This window comes from Ranitomeya imitator, chromosome 2 (genome assembly GCF_032444005.1).
Source record: "Ranitomeya imitator isolate aRanImi1 chromosome 2, aRanImi1.pri, whole genome shotgun sequence".
Taxonomy (NCBI): Eukaryota; Metazoa; Chordata; class Amphibia; order Anura; family Dendrobatidae; genus Ranitomeya; species Ranitomeya imitator.
The window spans coordinates 566,227,112-566,249,668 of record NC_091283.1 but is presented as its reverse complement, the minus strand read 5'-3'; the positions used below and the strand labels follow the sequence as shown (position 1 = coordinate 566,249,668).

General features: G+C 43.0%; 1 protein-coding gene across 1 annotated transcript in view; it reads right to left on the bottom strand.

The window, feature by feature from the left end:
- SEC14L1 (SEC14 like lipid binding 1) overlaps positions 1-22,557 on the bottom strand; it is a 58,232-nt gene that overhangs the window by 32,100 nt on the left and 3,575 nt on the right. The window contains exons 2-3 of the mRNA XM_069752114.1: positions 19,428-19,512; positions 10,800-10,892 (exon numbers count right to left, since the gene is read on the bottom strand). Coding sequence (XP_069608215.1) covers positions 10,800-10,862 — 63 coding nt within the window. The 5' untranslated portion in view covers positions 10,863-10,892; positions 19,428-19,512. The remainder of the gene's footprint in view (positions 1-10,799; positions 10,893-19,427; positions 19,513-22,557) is intronic.

Genomic DNA, 22,557 nt, shown 5'->3' with positions numbered 1-22,557 from the left:
CGGCCGCACTCCCCCCGTGAGCGCCGCCGATCGCGCTGGACGCACTATCCCGTCCGTGGTCATAGGGGCCCACCCCACCTCGACGGGATAGTACGTCCGATGTCAGAAAGGGGTTAAAAAGGACAGTTATAGGAAGGGATTCCTTAGCAAACAGACCGCTTGTGTTGGACCAGGATTATTCACCCATATTTTTCTTCTTCCTGTAATCTAATTGATTTAGGCTTTTGAAGAAACTTGATGTGTATCAATCCTCCTGATGAATGTTTGGGCACAGCCTATTAATGGCATCCATACAAGTTTTGAACTTGTCAATGCTCGGCTGAAGCTATAGACACAGAAGCTATTGACTAGATTTTATAGTCTATGAAAGCAACTTCTGAGGACAATAGACATAAGTGAGATTACTGACACAGCTTTGGACAAGCGAAGAATTACAGCAGAGCTGACAGTGCTACTAGAGAGATCTTATGGAAGGGTTTGTAATGCCACGCAACTAAACTCAGGTGTGCTGCCTTTCCTCCACTTGGAATTATCTGAAAAGTGTTAGTCATCTGTGTTTTCTAATCATGCTTGACGTTAGTCCAAGAGATCAGTACTGTTTCATTACATCTCAATTATTGAGAAATCTACGTCACAGTGGGGGTGTTTTCTTTTTCTGCTGTGTTGCTGCCTGCTGATAACAGGGCAACTTAAGGTACCTTCACACTCAGCGACGCTGCAGCGATACCGACAGCGCTGTGCTTCTCTGCTCTCCTCCTGCACTGGCTGTGAGCACAGCGGCCGGAAAGCAGAGCGGTGACATCACCGCTCTGCTTTCCGGCTGACCGACGCTCACAGCCAGTGCAGGAGGAGAGCAGAGAAGCACAGCGCCGGGGACAGACAGCGGTAGGTAAGTATGTAGTGTTTGTTTTTTTTACTTTTACGCTGGTAACCAGGGTAAACATCGGGTTACTAAGCGCGGCCCTGCGCTTAGTAACCCGATGTTTACCCTGGTTACCAGTGAAGACATCGCTGAATCGGTGTCACACACACCGATCCAGCGATGTCTGCAGGGAGTCCAGCGACGAAATAAAGTTCTGGACTTTCCTCAGCGACCAACGATCTCCCAGCAGGGGCCTGATCGTTGGTCGCTGTCACACAGAACGATTTCCTTAACGATATCGTTGCTACGTCACAAAAAGCAACGATATCGTTATGTGTGAAGGTACCTTTATACAAGGAAAATAAGTTCACGCCCTCAGTAAAAAATATCTGATAACTTTTATTAAGTCAAAGTGGGTGTTAACTCATTAGGTGCCAAATACGTTGACTGCTAACTTACGATTGATGGAAAGGCATTCTGGGCATTTTAAGTAGTATGGGTAATGTCTTGCCACTTACTTTCAGGACTGTGTAAGCTCCAGTGGGTGCCATCACCTGCACGTGTTGTTACATGGTCTTTGCCTAGAATCTCGCTTTTAATATGAATTAATAAGAGTTTTATTACTTTTGGGGAGTGATGCCAAAAATCCTTAGTTTCATAAACTAATGTTTTCGTTTTTTTTTTTTTAAATTGTCAGCATCTCCTTGTGGAATAAGGCTATATTCACACTTTGCGGATTTTGCTGCGGATCCGCAGCGGATTTGACCGCTGCGGATCTGCAGCAGTTTCCCATGAGTTTACAGAACAATGTAAACCTATGGTAAATAAAAAACGCAGTGCACATGCTGCGGAAAAAAACCGCGCGGAAACGCTGCGGATTACATTCCGCAGCATGTCACTTCTTTTCTGCGGATTTTCACCTGCTCCAATAGAAAACTGCAGATGAAAATCCGCAGAAGAAACCGCAGTAAAAACCGCGACGGGTTTTCACTGCGGATTTCGGAATTCTGCTGCGGAAAAATCCGCAGTGGAATCTGCAAAGTGTGAACATAGCCTTAGATGGCATAATCAGACCTCAGAGAACGTACTTCCAGTGAATCACAGAATTTAAATAACCTATATGGCAGTGCCAAGTTTTCCTTTTCTTGTGTCTTTCCACTGACTATTGATTGTAGGAGATATTCCCAACCAAAGATCTTTACAGCAAACTTTGGTTTAAAAAAAAAAAAGCTTTAGCAGTTAAAAAAAAAGGTCTTTTATTCTCATGAATGTAATAATTAGGCAGTCATAGTAAATTGCATGTATTTGCAAATTAATATACTCATACACATCTACCGGTATACTTCATTCTTTCCCTATTCATACTCCACATTATGGTCATCTTTGATGTCTGCCTGGGGACACAAAACATTACAGACTTAATCTGAAATCAACATGTCTGAGCAAGCTTATAAAAAGGATAAAAAAGGGTTGGTGGAAAAACTTTGCGAATGTCAAGCCAGCATCTTCAAGATTAAGAACAGAGCGCTGTATTAGCATTTTGTATGTTTGCATCTTCATCATAACCAGCTGCGTTAAGTGCTGAGATAAGTAAAACAGTAGACTACTAAAGAAAAAAAAAAGTCCCAAAAGTTAAAAAAAACAACAACACAGTTTTAGCCAATAATATACCTCAAGCAAGACTGTGCACTGATAAGATGCGACTAAAGTCACAATGGGGATATATGGCGCTCATTCTATGTGAAGGAGCCAGTAGGTTCATGAAAAGTGGAGATTATTTGCATTTGCACTGAAACATTAAAGTTTCCACAAATGTTCGTTCATGATAATCTTAGGCTATGTGCACACGCTGCGGATTGTATGCATTTTTGCCGAATTTTTTTGCCACGAAATCGTGGCAAAAACGCATACACAACACAGTCCATTGAATTCAATGGGATTCCGCAATGCTGTGCTAATGCTGCGGATTTTTCCGTGGCAGAATTGCATCGCGGAAAAATACGCAGCATGCCTGAACCCACTCTGATTGGCACGATTGACGATTACAACGATCGCGCCAATCACAGGGCACAGCCATGGTGTGACCTGCCTAAGATTAGAGCTGTGACAGCACCGATCCTAGGCTGTTACCTGGCAATGTCAGCATCACCAGGACCAGCTCTGATTGGCGAGATCGATATCATATTTAATGATGTCTGATTTACTGGCATAAAAAGTCAAAGTTTGAAAATTTGGAAAATTTTGCACCAAATTTCCGTTTTTGTTTTTTTATATATACAAATAAACTCAAGTTATATCGAAGTAATGATACCACTAACATGAAGTACAATGTGTCACGGGAAAAAAAAAAATCTAAGAATTGCCAAGATCCGTTGAAGCGTTCCAGAGTTATTACTTCATAAAAGGGACATTGGTCAGAATTGTAAAAATTGGCCTGGTCATTACTGTGCAAACCACCCTTGGGGGTAAAGGAGTTAAAAGAGAAAACTATTTTTTCCCGTATATATCTAAATCAGGTCAGTCCCAGCTCCCCATACAGCAAGACGAAAGCGCAGCTGTGTGCCTCTGCAGGGATTACATATTTCTAGTACACCACTTCAGATCCATGCACACGGCAAACACATGATCTATTCATACTAACAGTTTAGTAAGGTACACAGACTGTGTCAATTATTTTATTAGACATTGTAGACATTTCAAAGGCCAGAAATGAAGTGTAAGCGCCAATATCTGCTTATGAACCGCCCTGCTTACCACTTGCATTGTTATGTACAAGGAATCCAGACTATGCGCTTCTGCTTCTCATAACTGGAGATAATCATGACCATTCAAGCACCATGTGACGATTGCCAAGCTCCTCACAAAACCTTGCAACATGGAGCAACCGTGGATGGTGATGACCAACTGAATCACAACAAGAGACTGCTTAAAAGTTATAACCGTATACAAAAATATCCAACTTTTAAAAAGGTCATATAAATTTGTACTAAACAGAGAACCATATCTACGCAACCAAGGCCAACGAAAAAAACAAACAAAAAATAAACAAAAATGAATCAAATAATCAGGGGAGCAAAAAAAAACTAAAAAACATACTGCCACTTTTGGAGATTTCGACATACCCTGAAATAGTGATCAGCATGGAGCATTGTATAAGCGAGAACCAAGCCTAAGCTGGCGTAGAAGGACTTCAGACAGGACTGTCCAAACCACAGAATCCTGGTCACTTAGGCTACGTTCACATTTGCGTTGTGCGCCGCTGTGTCGGTGACGCAACGCACAACGCAAATAAAAACGCACCAAAACGCACGCAAAAACGCTGCGTTTTGCGACGCATGCGTCGTTTTTGGACGCAAGAAAAATGCAACTTGTTGCGTTTTCTGTGCCCGACGCTTGCGGCAAAAAAAATGCATGCGTCGCACAACGCATGTCCATGCGTCCCCCATGTTAAATATAGGGGCGCATGACGCATGCGTCGCCGCTGCGTCGCCCGACGCAAACACGCAAAACGCTAATGTGACCGTAGCCTAACTGAAGGACTTGGTCTACATTTTCACACAGGTCAGAAAATACACAGCATTTTTGAATGGTGCTGAACAGGTTACATGGTTCACTTCCCATGTTTACTAGCAGAGCTGCCAGAAGCTCAGGGGAACTTACAATAGAGGAGTCTCATAGGAGTCCTCATGCCGGAAACCCAAGTGCTCTGCTTGTGTTGTCAGTCAGCTAAGCTTTCCCATCAGCTGGACCTACCCTGAAACTTCCTATTGTCAGCAACGAGAAGAAAACAGAGCATTAGTGAAATCGTGACTAACTCCGGGCTGCACGAGCCGAGAAATCCTGGAGATGTCACCCAGAGTGAATGCACCTAGGGTTCCAGAACCTCAACAAATCCACAACAAAACAAGACAGATCTTCAGAATCTGGGACCATTACTGCTAAAGTCATATCCACACGCCTTAAAAAGCGTTATCCTCAAGTTCTGGAATGGGCTTCTAAAAACAGGGAACTTTACAATTTACTAAAAATCCTCTCCATACTCAAAACGGATTGTTCATTTAACAGTCTTCTGTTCATTGCTAAGGTTACCGGCCACCTACAGTTTATGAGGTCTGCTAAGCAAGGAGCAGTCAAACACTTTTTTATAGAGCTTGTGAGCGCTGCTCTTAAAGCTGGATGGATCACTGGACCTGGCAAGCTTCACTGCTTTTCAGTTGGTCCAAAAGTGCAATCATGCGTCATGCCTAAAACGCCAGTCAGTCAGGTTTGAACTATTCCCTGAAAATCAGAAAGACTGGTGGCAGGGGATCAGTCCTGAAAAAAAAATTCTAATCACATCAAGTCAATGGGGAGATCCTAACATCAGCTGCTGTGGGGTAATCAGGATTTTAACATGTTCAATACCAGGTAATAAGCAAATTGTGAAGTACGGTAGTTGACCCATCAAGACAATGCCTGTCCATTGGTGGAGAGTCCCATACTTAAGTCTCCTATCCCCACTAACAACAGAGCTGCCCCACAGGCTAAGATGGTACTGTGTCATCCATAGGGGTCAGAGCACCAGAGTATAGGGCAGGGGAGGACCTACCGCCGGTTCAACCAATACAGCTGCACCGGGGCCCGGAGGTGGGCCCTTGCAGGCAGGGGCGTACTGTCAGGTGCCTGGCTTTCTACTGCTGCAGTACATCGGCACTGTATTAGAAGTGTACAAGTGCCGGCCGGCATCCCCCTATTGCAGACACTGCAGGTTGTGTGTGTCTGCTTATCTGACGTTACCTGCGTGCCTGTTTCACTCTGCGGGAGAGGAGAGATGAGGTCAGCAGAGCCATGGAGCCGGGGCAGGAGGTATGTGACCGGAGAGATGAGGTCAGCAGAGCCAAGGGGCCGGAGGTAGGTGACCGGAGAGATGAGGTCAGCAGAGCCAGGGGGGTGGGGCAGGAGGTATGTGACCGTAGAGATGAGGTCAGCAGAGCCAAGGGCCCGGGGCAGGAGGTATGTGACCGGAGAGATGAGGTCAGCAGAGCCAGGGGACCCTGAGCCCAACTCCAGGATATCCAGCATTATATATCAGATATACACTATGTTTCAAATTATTATGCAAATTACATTTTTCTCAGATTTTCCTAAATGGTCAGTGCAAATGACAGTCAGTCTAATAAAAGTCATCACCCGTTAGATTATACATCGAATTTTATTGAAGAAACCTCCCAATGATAACAATATAATCTCCAAAATGACTAAAACCTCAAAATGCACAAAATTATTAGGCGCAGTAGAATTTCTAAACATTTGATATGTTGTAAAGAACAGAAAATGGTCATTTGTGGAATTTGCAGCATTAGGAGGTCACATTCACTGAACAAAAAAGCTATTTAACTCCAAAACATCCTAACAGGCCAAGTTACATGTTAACATAGGACCCCTTCTCTGATATCACCTTCACAATTCTTGCATCCATTGAACTTTTGGTGTTTTGGAGAATTTCTGCTTGTATTTCTTTGCATGAAGTCAGAATCGCCTCCCAGAGCTGCTGTTTTGATGTGAATGGCCTCCAACCCTCATAGATCTTTTGCTTGATGATACTCCAAAGGTTCTCTGTAAGGTTGAGGTCAGGTGAAGATGGTGGCCACACCATGAGTTTATCTCCTTTTATGCCCATAGCAGCCAATGACTCAGAGGTGTTCTTTGCAGCATGAGATGGTGCATTGTCATGCATGATGATGATTTTGCTCCTGAAGGCACATTTCTGCTTTTTATACCATGGAAGAAAGTTGTCAGACAGAAACTCTATATACTTTGCAGAGGTCATTTTCACACCTTCAGGAACCTTAAAGGGCCCTACCAGCTGTTTTCCCCATGATTCCGGCCCAAAATCATGAATCCACCTCCTTTCTGACATCGCAGCCTTGTTGGGACATTGTGGCCTCCACCAACCATCCACTACTCCATCCATCTGGACCATCCAGGGTTGCTCCACACTCATCAGTAAACAAGACTGTTTGAAAATTAGTCGTCATGTATGTCTGGGCCCACTGCAACTGTCGGCTTGTAAACACTGTTCAGGGGTGGCCGAATAGTAGGTTTATGAACCAAAGCAAGCCTTTGAAGGATCCTACACCTTGAGATTCGAGGGACTTCAGAGGCACCAGCAGCTTCAAATATCTGTTTGCTGGTTTGTAATGGCTTTTTAGCAACTGCTCTCTTAATCCGATGAACTTGCCTGGCAGAAACCTTCCTCATTCTGCCTTTATCAGCACAAACATGTCTGTGCTCAGATTCAGCCACAAATCTCTTAATAGTAGGATGATCACGCTTAAATTTTCGGGAAATATCTCATGTTTTCATCCCTTGACCAAGGCATTGCACTAGTTGATGCTTTTCAGCAGAGAGATCCTTTTTCTTTTCCATGCTACTTAAAAATTGTGGCCTGCTTAATAATGTGGAACATAATTTTTAAGTAGTTTTCCTTTAATTAGAATCACCTGGAAAACGAATTATCACATGTGTGTAAGATTGATTTCAGTGATCCATTGAGCCCTGACACAGACTAACATCCACGAGTTTATTTGAAAAACAAAAAAATTAAATCTTTATGAATCTTAAATCCAATTTGCATAATAATTTGGAACACAGTGTACATTATAATGTGAGGTCCTGCAGCCTGGTCAGTGCATATAACACTGTATATGTGCACATAGTAAAATACATAACACCCAGTACAGAGCTTAGTATACAACTTGTATATAGCAGACGTGAGCAAATTGGGGCAAATGGACCGGGCTATCTGATAGCCAAATGCCCAAAAACACTGGTCCACAGATCATACTATACGGCCAACCTGCATCCAGATTTCACCGCCATCTGCATCTTCAGGATGCAAATAGTGGTGAATATAATGGTGGAAGACGGAACCACCAACTCCTTCCACCAGTCACAGCATGTGCGACAGACAGCAGACGCGATGATGTCAATACGTGACTTCTGCTGTGCGGAGAGTCAGTGCACGCAGCAAAGACTAGATGTTTCTGTATGTAGGGTTAGGGGGCTGTGTGTGTGGGCTCCTGCGCTGTATATAGGGGGCTGTGTGTGAGGGCTCCTGCGCTGTATATAGGGGGCTGTGTGTGCCTTCTGTAAAAATGGAAGCTATGTGTGGGCACATATTTAGGAAGAGCTGTGTGGGGCTCACTCTGCAGTATGTCTTGTACATGATACTGTTGCATGGAAAAGTGCAGTCTAGTACAGTATTCCATACCTTTATTGGGGGGTGTGGGGGGGGGGGGGGGGGAGAAGAGAGAGAGAGAGAGAGAGAGAGAGAGAGAGAGAGAGAGAGAGAGAGAGAGAGAGAGAGAGAGAGAGAGAGAGAGAGAGAGAGAGAGAGAGAGAGAGAGAGAGAGAGAGAGAGATAATAATGAGGGCAATCTAGCTTGTTGATCGGAGAGAGAGAGAGAGATAATAATGAGGGCAATCTAGCTTGTTGATCGGAGAACCAAAGCTGTCAGTGTCCGTCACTGGTATAGGGCATTATGAAAGTATTAAGTCAGCGAAAGCAGCAAGGTGAGGACATTCGCAATCCTGAGAACAGGAACTACACCCATACTGCCTTCACGATGTGAGTCATGCCAAATCTCCTGGTATGACACATCACGTGACCTCGCCCATTATTTGGAGGGTGTCAGGAAGCACAGATGCAAGCATTGTGAGAACAGGCTGTGCTGCGAGCGCCTGCAGAGCAGCTGACATGCACTGGCTTCACAGACTAAACCCGGCCTCCCACAGCCCACTTCCTGAGCCACCCACAAACATTTCCAGATTCTGAAGAATTTCCAAACGCCCATATAGTGAATTGCACATACCACAATCAGAGTACGTTTTATGAAAAGCAGCCCGTCAGTGCAGTCAGTAAAGCCATGACATCTGCAAATACCGACCTGCAAGCAGGACTAATGCAGCCTATGAATACAAAGTAGGAAAATGTGCCACTCATAAAAGGCACGACCAAGGCAAACGCCACAGAAAAGATTCCATTTATTATGATGTGTGCGCAGAAATATTCTTCACAAATTAGAGTGTGAGACAACTGGAAAGCATCCATTGTTCCTTCCTGCCCTGTTGATCTAGGAATGACTGCACACATTAATGGGAGACTATGCATAATTTACTCGCCCGATACACTACAATTACACAGTATTAAGGGAATTTCTCATCAAGTTTGTTGACACCTAGTCGGACAGCAGAATAATGTAGGGGCAGAGGCCTCGATTCCAGTGATTTGTCACTTACTGGGTTGCTAGCTGTAATTTTTATATAAAAACTATTTTATCAGCAGGAGATTACAAATAGAGGACTAGTTCATTTTCTGCCATGTAGACCTCCATATTCATAAGCCCTGTATAACCCCACCAATGTCATTGATTTAACTTTTGCTGCCTATGCACAGTGTACATAGAAAACTGCCAGTGATGTAGGCGGGGGTTATACAGAGCTCAGCATTCCAAGAACTAGCAGATCTGCAGCAGAGAAAACAGTGAGATTATAAAAACTTCAGCAAGCAGCCTACTAAGTGAGACATTGCTGGAATCATGGTCTCTGCCCCCTACATCACACAGCTCTCAGATGGGGTAGCAGAAAACTTGTGGCTCATTACTATTAAAGGGGTTTCAACCACAATCCTGAGAATAGCAGGGCTACGGTGCAGATTCAGTGAACACTGCCATTTAACGGGGCAGTGATGCAGTTTCTGATATGAAGAGAAAAATAAAAAAAACATTCTCAGGATTGGTAAGGGATCTGAAAAGGCGAGACTCCCAACAGCTTTTTTTTTGCCTGGGACATGCCATCAAATATTTCTCGTGTGATCTGAAACTTGAGGAGTCAAGCAATATTTTTGGTTGTACAGAACTATAGGAGGTAAAAAAAGGCCCATAAGACAAGACATGCAAGAAGAGATACAGAAGAGTGACAATGGCTGCAGAAAATCAGACCCTGTACTAGGGGTAAGAAAATATGCTGGTGTCTGTTACTGAGTGTGACCCATGCTACAAACAAGAGGAAACAGAAGCAGCAAATATGCCAAAGTGAAGCCAGCACTGGTTATCCCATTACAACAAAATCCATCCATACGCATCAAGGTGAAGAACTTCAAAAACGAGACCCTTCGCTGGAGAACTCTGGCCAACACATTATCCCCCATTTCTCCAACAGAGGCCACAGTCACTTTTTATAGTGATCACTGGCCATTTCGGCTGCAGTTAGCCAAATTGTATACCGACTCTCATTTAGAGGGATTTTTCCAAATGGGACAGAATTACTGTCAGCAATTACATAAGAACAAGCTGCAAAATCATTAGGGAAAAGCGGTGCTTTTACTGGGAGGATAAATAAACAAAAACAAAGAAAACCCCTTTTTCATTGTGACATACGACAACACGTAGTAGAAAGCAGAAAACCGTGGACATAATCAAAATCTATTTTAGAAAGGCAGCACATTTCGCTGGCACCTAAAGAGTACAGCATAGAGAAAAATCCCAGTGCTAAAGCTGCAGGGGATTTTCATGGCAAATTATTACAGGGAAAAGGCCTTGTAGTCTCAAAACCAAGTGAAAAGCTCTGCAAATCTACTTTCCTGGCGGCACGATGGATTTACATGACATCAAAGCAGCCAGATCTTGGCTGCAGACGCTAAACGCCTGTATTATTTTGAGCTGGGACAGAAATAACTCGGCAGTAGTAGATACAGTAATCATCAGCTCATGGAGCATAGTATTGGACATCTCCCAGAAAATGTTAATAGTATATGCAATTAAATGTACATTAATATAGGGAGCCTGGAGAATCTGCAGAACGACGTGAATAAAGTGCATACAGATAGTCTATGCCAGCTGCTGGCACCTCAAGGGCCATTTATCATGTGATGAGTAGATAGGGCATGAAGACTTACCGCCATAATTAACTCAAAGCTGGATTTATACACCCGGACGGGTGACTGGTATTTCTGAACCATGGTGACGGGATCGTGAGGAACGTCAGGAACCTGCAGTGGAAGAGAAATAGGTTAGTGTGATAAAATAAATAATAATTGACATGTGCATATGTATTCACACCTTTTACTATGAAGCCCCTAAAAACTTCTGGAGCAAGCAATTACCTTCATAAGTCCCATGCTTAGTGACAGGAAGTCCACCTGTGTGCAATCTAAGTGTCACATGATCTGTCAGTATATACACACCATTTCTAAAAGGCCACAGATGCTGCAACACCATTAAGCAAGAGGCACCACGAACCAAACACCATGAAGACCAAGGAGATCTCCAAACAAGTCAGTTGTTGGGAAGTCCAAATCAGGGTTGTGAAAATATTATATATATATATATATCTGAGGAGCCCCAGAGCACCATCAAATCCATAATCACATGGAAAGAACATAGTACCACAACAAACCTGCCAAGAGAGGCCCGCCCACCAAAGCTCGCAGCCCAGGCAAAGAGGACATTAATCAGAGAAGCAGCACAGAGACTGAAGGATCTGCAGAGTTCCAAGCAGAGATTTGAGTATCTGTCCATACGACCACAATAAGCCGTACACTTCAGAGATGGCCTTTATGGAAGAATGGGCAGAAAAAAGCCCTAATTTTACTTACACACAAAAATTGTAAGGCCAAAAGACATGTGGGACACTCCCCAAATGTATGGAGGAAGGTGCTGTGGTCAGAGGAGAGCAAAATTTAACTTTTTGGCCACCAAGGTAAACACAATGTCTGATACCAAACCAACACAGCTCATCACCCCAAGAACACCATCCACACAGTGAAACATGGTGGTGGCAGTATCATGCTGTGGGTATGTTTTCGACAGCAGGGACAGGGAAAATTATCCGATTCAAGGAGAAGATGGATGTTGAGAAATACAGGGATATTCTTGAGCAAAACTGGTTTCATTCTGTCAGTGATTGAAGACTGGGACATAGGTTCACCTTCCAACAAGACAATGACCCAAAGCATACTGCTATAGCAACACCTGAGTTATTTAAGGGGAAACGTGTAAATGTTTTGGAGTGGCCTAGTCAAAGCTCAGACCTTAACCCAATTGAGAATCTGTGGGCAGACTTGACGATTGCTGATCACCAGAGGAAACCATCTAACTTGGAAGGAGCTGCAGCAGTTTTGCATTGAGGAATGGGCACAATTCACATTCAAGGTGAGTAAAGCTCAGAAACTTAGCCAAAGTGACCTGCAGCTGTAATCGCTGCAAAAGGAGGCTCTACAAAGTACTACCTTTAGGAGTGTCAATAGTTATGCACACTGAAGTTTTACGTTATTTTGTCCTATTTGTAGTTTGCTTCAGAAAAAATAAAACCAAAATGTTCACAGTTGTAGGCATGTTCTTTACATGAACTCATACAAACCCTCAAAAACACCAGGTTGTGAGTTAGCGAAACAAAAAATTCCAGAGGGGTGAATACTTCAGCAAGCCACTGTACATAGAATTTAATGGGCGGTTCCATTATTGGTCATCATTTACTAACAGGTTGGGGTCAGACAGACAAATGAATGGTAAAAATGAACCCAAAGAAATACAGACTCAACACAATCAAGAAAAACAGCCATTTTTTGCACATGTGAAAATACAGTCATAGCCTAAAGTATTGACACCCCTGCAATTCTGTCAAATAATACTCATTTTCTTCCTGAAAATGCTTGCAAACACAAATTTGGTATTATCTTTATTTAATTTGTCTTAAATGAAAAAAACACAAAAAGAATTGTCCTAAAGCCAAATTGGATATAATTCCACATCAAACATAAAAAAGGGGGTGGACAAAAGTATTGGCACTGTTCGAAAAATCATGTGATGCTTCTCTAATTTGTGTAATTAACAGCACCTGTAACTTACCTGTGGCACCTAACAGGTGTTGGCAATAACTAAATCACACTTGCAGCCAGTTGACATGGATTAAAGTTGACTCAACCTCTGTCCTGTGTCCTTGTGTGTACCACATTGAGCATGGAGAAAAGAAAGAAGACCAAAGAACTGTCTGAGGACTTGAGAAACCAAATTGTGAGGAAGCATGAGCAATCTCAAAGCTACAAGTCCATCTCCAAAGACCTGAATGTTCCTGTGTCTACCGTGCGCAGTGTCATCAAGAAGTTTAAAGCCCATGGCACTGTGGCTAACTTCCCTAGATGTGGACTGAAAAGAAAAATTGACAAGAGATTTCAACGCAAGATTGTGCAGATGTTGGATAAAGAACTTCGACTAACATCCAAACAAGTTCAAGCTGCCCTGCAGTCCGAGGGTACAACAGTGTCAACCGATACTATCCGTCGGCGTCTGAATGAAAAGGGACTGTATGGTAGGAGACCCAGGAAGACCCCACTTCTTACCCCGAGACCTAAAAAAGCCAGGCTGGAGTCTGCCAAAACTTACCTGAAAAAGCCTAAAACGTTTTGGAAGAATGTTCTCTGGTCAGATGAGACAAAAGTAGAGCTTTTTGGGCAAAGGCATCAACATAGAGTTTACAGGAGAAAAAAAGAGGCATTCAAAGAAAAGAACACGGTCCCTACAGTCAAACATGGCGGAGGTCCCATGAGGTTTTGGGGTTGCTTTGCTGCCTCTGGCACGGGACTGCTTGACCATGTGCATGCAGTCTGAAGACTACCAACAAATTTTGCAGCATAATGTAGGGCCCAGTGTGAGAAAGCTGGGTCTCCCTCAGAGGTCATGGGTCTTCCAGTAGGACAATGACCCAAAACACACTTCAAAAAGCACTAGAAAATGGTTTGAGAGAAAGCACTGGAGACTTCTAAGGTGGCCAGCAATGAGTCCAGACCTGAATCCCATAGAACACCTGTGGAGAGATCTAAAAATGGCAGTTTGGAGAAGGCACCCTTCAAATATCAGGGACCTGGAGCAGTTTGCCAAAGAAGAATGGTCTAAAATTCCAGCAGAGCATTGTAAGAAACTCATTGATGGTTACCGGAAGCGGTTGGTCGCAGTTATTTTGGCTAAAGGTTGTGCAACCAAGTATTAGGCTGAGGGTGCCAATACTTTTGTCTGGCCCATTTTTGAAGTTTTGTGTGAAATAATCAATGTTTTGCTTTTCGCTTCATTCTCTTGTGTTTTTTCATTTAAGACAAATTAAATGAAGATAATAATACCAAATAATTTGTGTTTGCAATCATTTTCAGGAAGAAACTGAGTATTATCTGACAGAATTGCAGGGGTGTCAATACTTTTGGCCATGACTGTACAATGTGTGAATAGGGCCTTAAGTTGAAAGTAGGTTTTGTTCTTTTCTCTCAGTTTGCTCCCTAAGGGTACGTGGACTCCACGCCTATAGACACCAGCGTATTCACATTGTTATTAAAGTGATGCCTCAGGAAACAGGCAAGGTCATTTATTTTAGCAATTTCATGGCTTTCAAAGCCTTAAGTGAATTAAAGAAGTTAAAAGACGGAACATGTGCTTGGCAAGTTGTCTCGACATTGCTGTGGATACATTCATTATTTTTAAGTTATTGAGCGCTTTCAGGCGGGTTCCAGGCAGAATCCGCTTGAAAAAGACATGGTGATCACATAGCCAAAGGGTAAGCGCACACATCTTTTTCAGGCAGAGGGGACCTGCTACTTGTCCAGTGATAACACTAGATCATTGGGGGTTTCAGTGGCCAGAAGCAAAGGGATAAGGTTAGGTACCAGTAGGTCCTTGTTTAGTAAGGGGCTACCCAGACGGTGCAGCCCCTTCAAAGTGATCCTTGACCCCAACATATATCTGGCAAGACCTGATTGAGCTGGCGACATGAACCCGCAGCGTATAGGAGAACACGGTTTTCTATTCAGTTCTCCCTCTAAATGCCGCGTAGGCTGGATGATTGCTCTCATATATGAAAAGGCATCACAGGTGATTACCAGCATCAAAAAAAGAACAATTTGTTTCCGCATTTCTAGTAAAGTACATGGCGTTCTGAAAGCTTCATGAACGTTTCATTCCTAGGAAAAGCTTTCCTTCCTAAATCTCAGGATTAGTAAAACAAGAGGTTGCACAATAGTTTTTATATAGAAAAATAATGAACAGGGAAAACATCGTCCTAGGGATAAATCTTCAAGTTATTGAGCTGCGGGGACACAATCACTTTGGGTAGTTCCGATGTATCGGTATTTTAAGTGGGTTCAGCACGGCTAGAAATATACAGCAGTCAGATACGTCACTGTAGTGATTATATAATCCTAACTAATAACATTTTAATGCATTTATATATCGAACACCACATATTTTGCATCACTTTTTTCCCCTCTACATCTTACCAGAGCTGCTTGGGGGAAAAGGGGTCAGTAACGCACAAATTCTGGTATTGCCCAATAATCTCAACTTTCTGGCTGAAGGCGAGAGATCTGATCTCCTGGATCTTGGGTACTGTGGACCCATTAGATCCTGTCTATTTGCTCATTGTGCCCTCACGCTCTATGGGAAAATGTCCTGCCAGGCTGCGTTTCTATATATATTAACAGCAACCAAGTGCCTTATAGCCCCTCATTGGAAGAAAAAAAAACAAAAAAAACGGTGCCTAACATTAAAGAACGTAAAGCGAAGATCAAGTAAACCAGGCGGATGGAGAATCTTACCGCATCTACTATTTAATTGTCTAAGGGTCACTTCCGTCTGTCCTTCTGCCACTGTTATTCATTCGCTGATTGGTCTCGGCAGCTGTCTGTCATGGCTGCCGCGACCAATCAGCGACGGGCACAGTCCGGAAGAAAATGGCCACTCCTTACTCCCCGCAGTTCCTGTCGCTCGCATACTCCCCTCCGGTCACCGCTAACACAGGGTTAATGCCGGCGGTAACAGACCGCGTTATGCCGCGGGTAACGTACTCCGTTACCGCCGCTATTAACCCTGTGTGTCCAACTTTTTACTATTGACGCTGCCTATGCGGCATCAATAGTAAAAAAATGTAATGTTAAAAAATATTTTTAAAAAAACCCCCAAAAACTGCTATACTCGCCCTCCGTAGTCGCTCGCACCGGCCGCCATCTTCCGTTGCAGGTTCCGGTGGCAAAGATGGTATGGGAGACGGACCTGCCATGACGTCACGGTCATGTGACCGCGACGTCATCACAGGTCCTGCGCTCATACCAACCCTGGGACCGGAAGCTGCCGTGGACTACAAGAGGCCCTCGGAAAGGTGAGTATATGTTTATTTTTTAACCTATGACAAACCTGGCTGGCCAATATACTACGTGGCTCTGTGCTGTATACTACGCGGCTGGGCAATATCCTACGCGGCTGGGCAATATACTACGTGGACATGCATATTCCAGAATACCCGATGCGTTAGAATCAGGCCACAATCTAGTCTACTATATAATTGTCTAAGGGTCACTTCCGTCTTTCTGTCTGTCCTTCTGTCTGTCTTTCTGTCCGTCACGGAAATCCCAAGCCGCTGATTGGTCGTGGCTGTTTTGCCGCAGCACCAATAACTAAAAGCCACCTTGTCAGAATGCAGCATTACTGCTGCACAAGGTGGCTCTTTTAGTTTCAAACGCCTGGGCGGGGTGACAGGTTCTCTTTAACTCTACTACGGAAGAAAGGTAAGTATAGGTTGGTTTATTCTGTTATTTTTATTACAGGAGAATCGAGGGCTTCAGGGACTAGGTGATTCTTAAGGATGTACTGTATGTTGTGTGATGTATGTTATGTGTTGTTGTTTTTTTTTTACTACTGAACACAGCCATTGTCTGATGGGATCTGATGGGGCTACTTTCCCATCATCGGCAATGCTGTCACTGTGAGCATTCGTTGCCGGATGGGAGCAGTAATCCCATTAGACAATGGATGCGCACACACACACGGCACCGCCCACACACTCCCTCCTCCCGATCTGCAGCTAAACCACAGATCTTTTTTACATCTTCGGATTTGCTGCGGATGTGCCTGACTCAATGAGTGCAAAAACGCTGCAGATCCGCCAAAAGAATATTTTTCTGCAGCATGTACACAACAAATGTCAATTTCACATAGACTATCATTGGCTGTGCACTACACTGCGAATTTGATGCGAATCCGTGCAGCCAAAAACACAGCGGAAATGCATCAAAATCTGGAACGTGTGCACATAGCTCCATCCACTTTTTCAAAAGTTAGGCTTAGTGGAAAGCACAGACCAAAAAATAATTTAGAATTTACAACACAAAAAAAATAAAATAATAAAATTTAAAAAAAAAAGGGACAAGTGCAAGCCAAAATCATAAGAGACCCACGACTCAGCTTAGTGCATCTTACTCCAGCGCACTCTTAATCGACAGTGGAATACAAAGCTATAAACTTTGGATCATATTAATAAAGTCTGGATAACCCCCCATCCTTCACCTAAAGTAGATCTGTCTCTTTAGTATGTAAGAGCAGAATTATACAGTGACAACCTTGGACTACTAACAGTGAAAACAGCACAAAAAAAGGGAAAGGTTAAAAAACAAAACAAAAAAAAAAAAAAAAACAGTACATGCATCGATACGAGTAAGGTACAGAGGGGAGATAAGTATTTGATCCCTTTCTGATTTTGTAAGTTTGCCCACTGATAAAGACATGAACAGTCTATAATTTTAAAGGCAGGTTAATGTTAAAATTGAGCGATAGAATAACAAAAATAAAATCCAGAAAATCACACAGCATCAATTATATAAAATTTGCAATTTGCAGTGAGAAATAAGTATTTGATCACTCTGGCAAACAAGACTTAATACTTGGTGGTAAAACCCTTGTTGGCAAGCACAGAAGTCAGACTTTTTTGTAGTTGATGATAAGATTTGCGCACATGTCATGAGGAATTTTCGTCCACTCCTCTTTGCAGATAATCTCTAAATCATTAAGATTTTGAGGCTGTCACTTGGCAACTTGGAGTTTCAACTCCCTCCAAAAGTTTTCTATGGGATTAAGGTCTTGAGATTGGCTAGGCTACTCCATGACCTTAATGTGCTTCTTTTTGAGCCACTCCTTTGATGCCTTTGCTACACGTTTTGGGTCATTGTCTTGTTTGAAGACTCAGTCACGACCCATTTTTAATGTCCTGGTGGAGGGAAGGAGGATGTCACTTAGTATTTTACGGTGCATGGCTCCATCCATTCTCCCATTAATGCGATGAAGTAGTCCTGTGCCCTTAGCAGAGAAACACGCCCAAAACATAATGTTTCCACCTCCATGCTTGACAGTGGGAATGGTGTTCTTTGGAGGAAGAGAAATGCTGCCTATGACCCAAACACGGCGAGTTGAGTTAATGTCAAAGAACTCAATTTTTGTCTCACCTGACCACAGAACCTTCTCCCAATCACTCACAGAATCATCCAGGTGTTCATTGGCAAAACTTCAGATGGGCCTGCACATGTGCCTTCGTGAGCAGGGAGACCTTGCGGGCACTGCAGGATTTTAAACCTTTACAGCGTACATGCGTTACCAATGGTTTTCTTGGTGACTGGTCTCAGCTGCCTTGAGATCATTAACAAGTTCCCCCCGTGTAGTTTTAGGCTGATCACTCACCTTCCTCATGATCAAGGATAGCCCACGAGGTGAGATTTTGCATGGTGCCCCAGATCGATGTCAATTGACAGTCATTTTATATTTCTTTCATTTTCTTACTATTGCACCAACAGTTGTCTTCATCTCACCCAGCGTCTTACTTTGTAGCCCATTCTAGCTTTGTGCAGGTCTATGATTTTGTCTCTGACATCCTTATAAAGCTCTTTAGTCTTGCTCATGTTGTAGAGGTTAGAGTCTGACTGATTGAGACTGTGGGCAGAAGTCTTTTATAAAGGTGACTATGTAAGACAGCTGTCTTTAATGCAGGTAACGAGTTGATTAGGAACGTCTAACTGGTCTGTAGGAGCCAGAACTCTTAATGGTTGGTAGGGGATCAAAATACTAATTTCTCACTGCTGAATGCAAATAAATTTATACAATGTGATTTTTTGGATTTTATTTTTGATATTCTCTCTCTCAATGTTAAAATTAATTTACCCTTAAAATTATAGACTGTTCATGTTTTTGTCAGTGGGTAAACTTACAAAATCAGAAACAGATCAAATACTTATTTCCCCCACACTATAATTACGGGAAAGGCGCCCCTGTGCCCCTCGGGGAACTGACTATGTGTGCGTACACAATATCCACCCTGTAGTCCATGAGAGCCAACTATGAATCTACTATAGTCTGTGAGCGCTCCTGTTAGCAAAACAAGGAGTACTAACCTGTGGCTGTAGTACGCCACCGTTACAGAGGGCTGCACATTAAGCTGACAGATCAGAGTAAGTAAAAAAACAAAATTCATGCAGGAGTTCCCCTTCGTGTATAAACAGGTAGGACAAGGCCTTTTACCTTATGGGGAAAAAGAAACAGTGACTATAGCAGGGAGCTTGTGGATCGGATGAAACAAATGACTGCCGACATGCACAGAAATGCACTGCCAGGTCCGACTGCCACGGTATAAGTGACGTGCAACAGCAATGTTACATATGGAACAGTCACATCCTCAGCACTAAAATATTAAAAGCGTTAATTAGCTGTTCCCATATATATCTTACCTAGGGAAAAAGGAAAGCGCAGAGTTCTAGACTATATGGAGACGTCCCACAGCGTTCTGGAAAGTGCAGGGTTCATGCAACACATCTGCAGAGAGAAAAGATAACAATATTGACATCATAGAAATGATAAGCGGAATCTCTATCCTACACATCAGGAGACCTAGCAGCGAGCAGACGCCCCGTGGAAGCCTGTACACATATGTACCCTGCCCAGAGCACACACAGATGGGCCTCCCACCCCTATCACACACAGACATCTTCAAGGAGTACTATGCAAACGATGGAGAATTCACAACCGTGGCCAAAACAGCAATGGGTGTTATTACGCACAGGACTGATTATGTAAGGGGAGGCGCACACTTGTCAAGGAAGGATCGTAAACTGATCAAAAATCGGATGCTTCGGATCAGAGAGCCTGTAAATAGCATCCAGGGAGCCAGTATGAATAGAGCCCTAGATGTTCACATGTTCAAGAGCTTGTGGAGATTCTTTTGAAGGTCCATCAGACATTTCCTAAGGCACCAGTAAGGCATATAGGATTTCTTGGATCCAGTGGAGTAGGGTCCATAAGTAGCAGCACTTTATGATAGTGTAAAAAACAAGGCCTACTAGGGGTTTTCTGCAAAGTAAGAAAATCAGATACTAGACAATTGACCATGTAGACAGAGGACATCATCATTGCAGGTTGGGGCCTAGATTCAGTGACAAAATGCATAGCCTTTAATTATTCCAACTTGTTTTAGACTTTTGTCAGTAGCGACAACATGGGGTATATCAGCAGTGCCGAAGGGGATTTCCCTTTTCATGGTTGACTCTCTACTTATCCTAGGTACCATTTGGAAGGACACAATTTGGCAGTACCAGCTTAACGTAGACTCCTATGCCTCATACAAACTGATACGGTGTTGCAGCCGTCGTTCACATAACTTGCAAAAGTGAGCAGTCAGTTACATTGTACTTCATACAATACATAGACAGCCGTTTTCTTTTTTTTCCCCCCTTTAAGAGGAGTTGTTGGGGGGTATTTTTCTCAAGCTATTCAGAACCAGATATTAGTCATCTTCGCTGGATCCAGCAGTTGGTCTCCATGATTCAGATGTATATCATTCTCATGCTAAAAGTACATCATCGATATACATTTTGCCCTAGAGAATATGGGCAAATTTGTGGTCTGCTCCCCATCACCCAATTGAGAAGATCTAATACAGGGAACACCAAATCATAAATAACATGGAGAGGCCAAAGTCAAACATTTACAACCACAAGAAAAGATTGACCCCTGAAAATTACCGCAACTTTTATTTAATTTTTCAAAAAGCATTACGGACTAATAACCAACGGCACATATAAAGTCAAACAAACTAGAATGTTTTCAGCGGTGCCAGGGATCACCCAAATATTTTCAGGAGGTAGATATGTAGACCTAATGGGTCCCAACCTCCCCCTAGTTCTCTCCCTTCACAACAGCAGAGGTTGGCACCCCAATTTATACTCCGTGGAGCCACCACTCAACGTCAGTGCCCCTACTCACCCTATTGCACCTTAGCCCAAATTGCAGACACAAAACAGATAGAAAGTGGGAAAAAACATTAAATGTATGTGCATCAACGTCCCCAACTAAGTCTTTTGGGTAGCCTTGTAAAGACTGCCTGTCGCCAAAGGAATCTTCAGGATGTAGAAAAATGTCATATGTAGATGCAAATGACAGATATAACATATAAATCTATAATGTTCTCCTTGTGCCTGGTAGGAGATCTGAGCCTTCAATATCTTGGGTTCCAGAGGGTCATAAGCATATACTGTCCTTCCTATTAGGGATCCTAAACATGGAATACATAAATATTTGTTCCTATACTGTACAACACCATCTGGTGGCATTCTGGATATCAAAACGTGGCAAGGGCGTGAAGATATAGGCATGATATCAGTAAGCCATCAGGTATCACCCCTATGCAGAGAAACCATCAGTATGGTATCAGAAAGGTAACCATCAGCATGGTGTCAGGAAACTACAGGCATTAATCACTAGTGATCACTCCAATCAGGCATCAAGACATTTCCACCACACAATCTGGTATCATATTTCCACCATCACATATGGTATCATAGAATTCCAACATCCAATATGGCATCACAATAAAGCATAATTACTTGTTTATAATCCTAGGTGTGGTGTCAAAAATTCCCACAATCACATAAGGTATCAGAAATCAAAAAAACCCATCATAAACATGGTATCAGAAACAAAGACACTTATTTTAACAGTCCCTTATTCATAGTCCCGACACGTTTCCTCCTACGGCATCAGGGTTCATTAGGGGACAGAGTGGGAGATCTCAGTCTCCGTAACGTAATACCACTACATCTCCCATGACCGGCTGCACCTTACTCTGGAGGTAACAGCCAGCTGTTCACCAGCCTAGCTTCATTTTGAGAAGGGCTGGTCATGATGGAGTACATCATCTGGAGGATAACTCAATGACCTGTATTGTCATTCCTTGTCTTTCCAGTAAAGTAGACCCAAGAAATGATAGTCACCTTACTATTTGTAGCCCCTTTCTCATGTACAGCACCATGGAATTAGTGGGGCTATATAATAATAATATTTGCACCAGTATAACATCCAGCAATTATTAGGAACCATAATAGAGGTACTGTCATATGAGATACATGTCAGCTTGTTACACCATGACGCAGCACTTTGTAATAATATACTTACAGTACAGGGTGGACTTTTCGTATTAAAATATTATTTAGCCAAGAGGGTCACTAATCTATTCATCACATGTCCTAGACACAGAACAAGGAAAGGAGATACATTTCCTATAGTCTGACTCCATGTAGGAGCATAATTTGTATAGAAGCAGAGGTTGGGAAAAAAAAAAATGTTGCTTCTATTTACAAAAACCGGTTTTCAACTTTAGAGGCTGTGACTAACCAGGCGATATTTCATGTTCCTGTTGGCAAAGCCCTATTGTGAGTGTCGTAAGAAGAAAACGCTGTCTAATTACTATGCCCACTGGACGGACATTGCACTGATGTCCGACAAAGCATAAAGTGACTCCGGCTGCATTAATAAAGTCAATAGCTCCATCAGGACAAATATCCGCAACCCGTTTTTCAGAGCTTT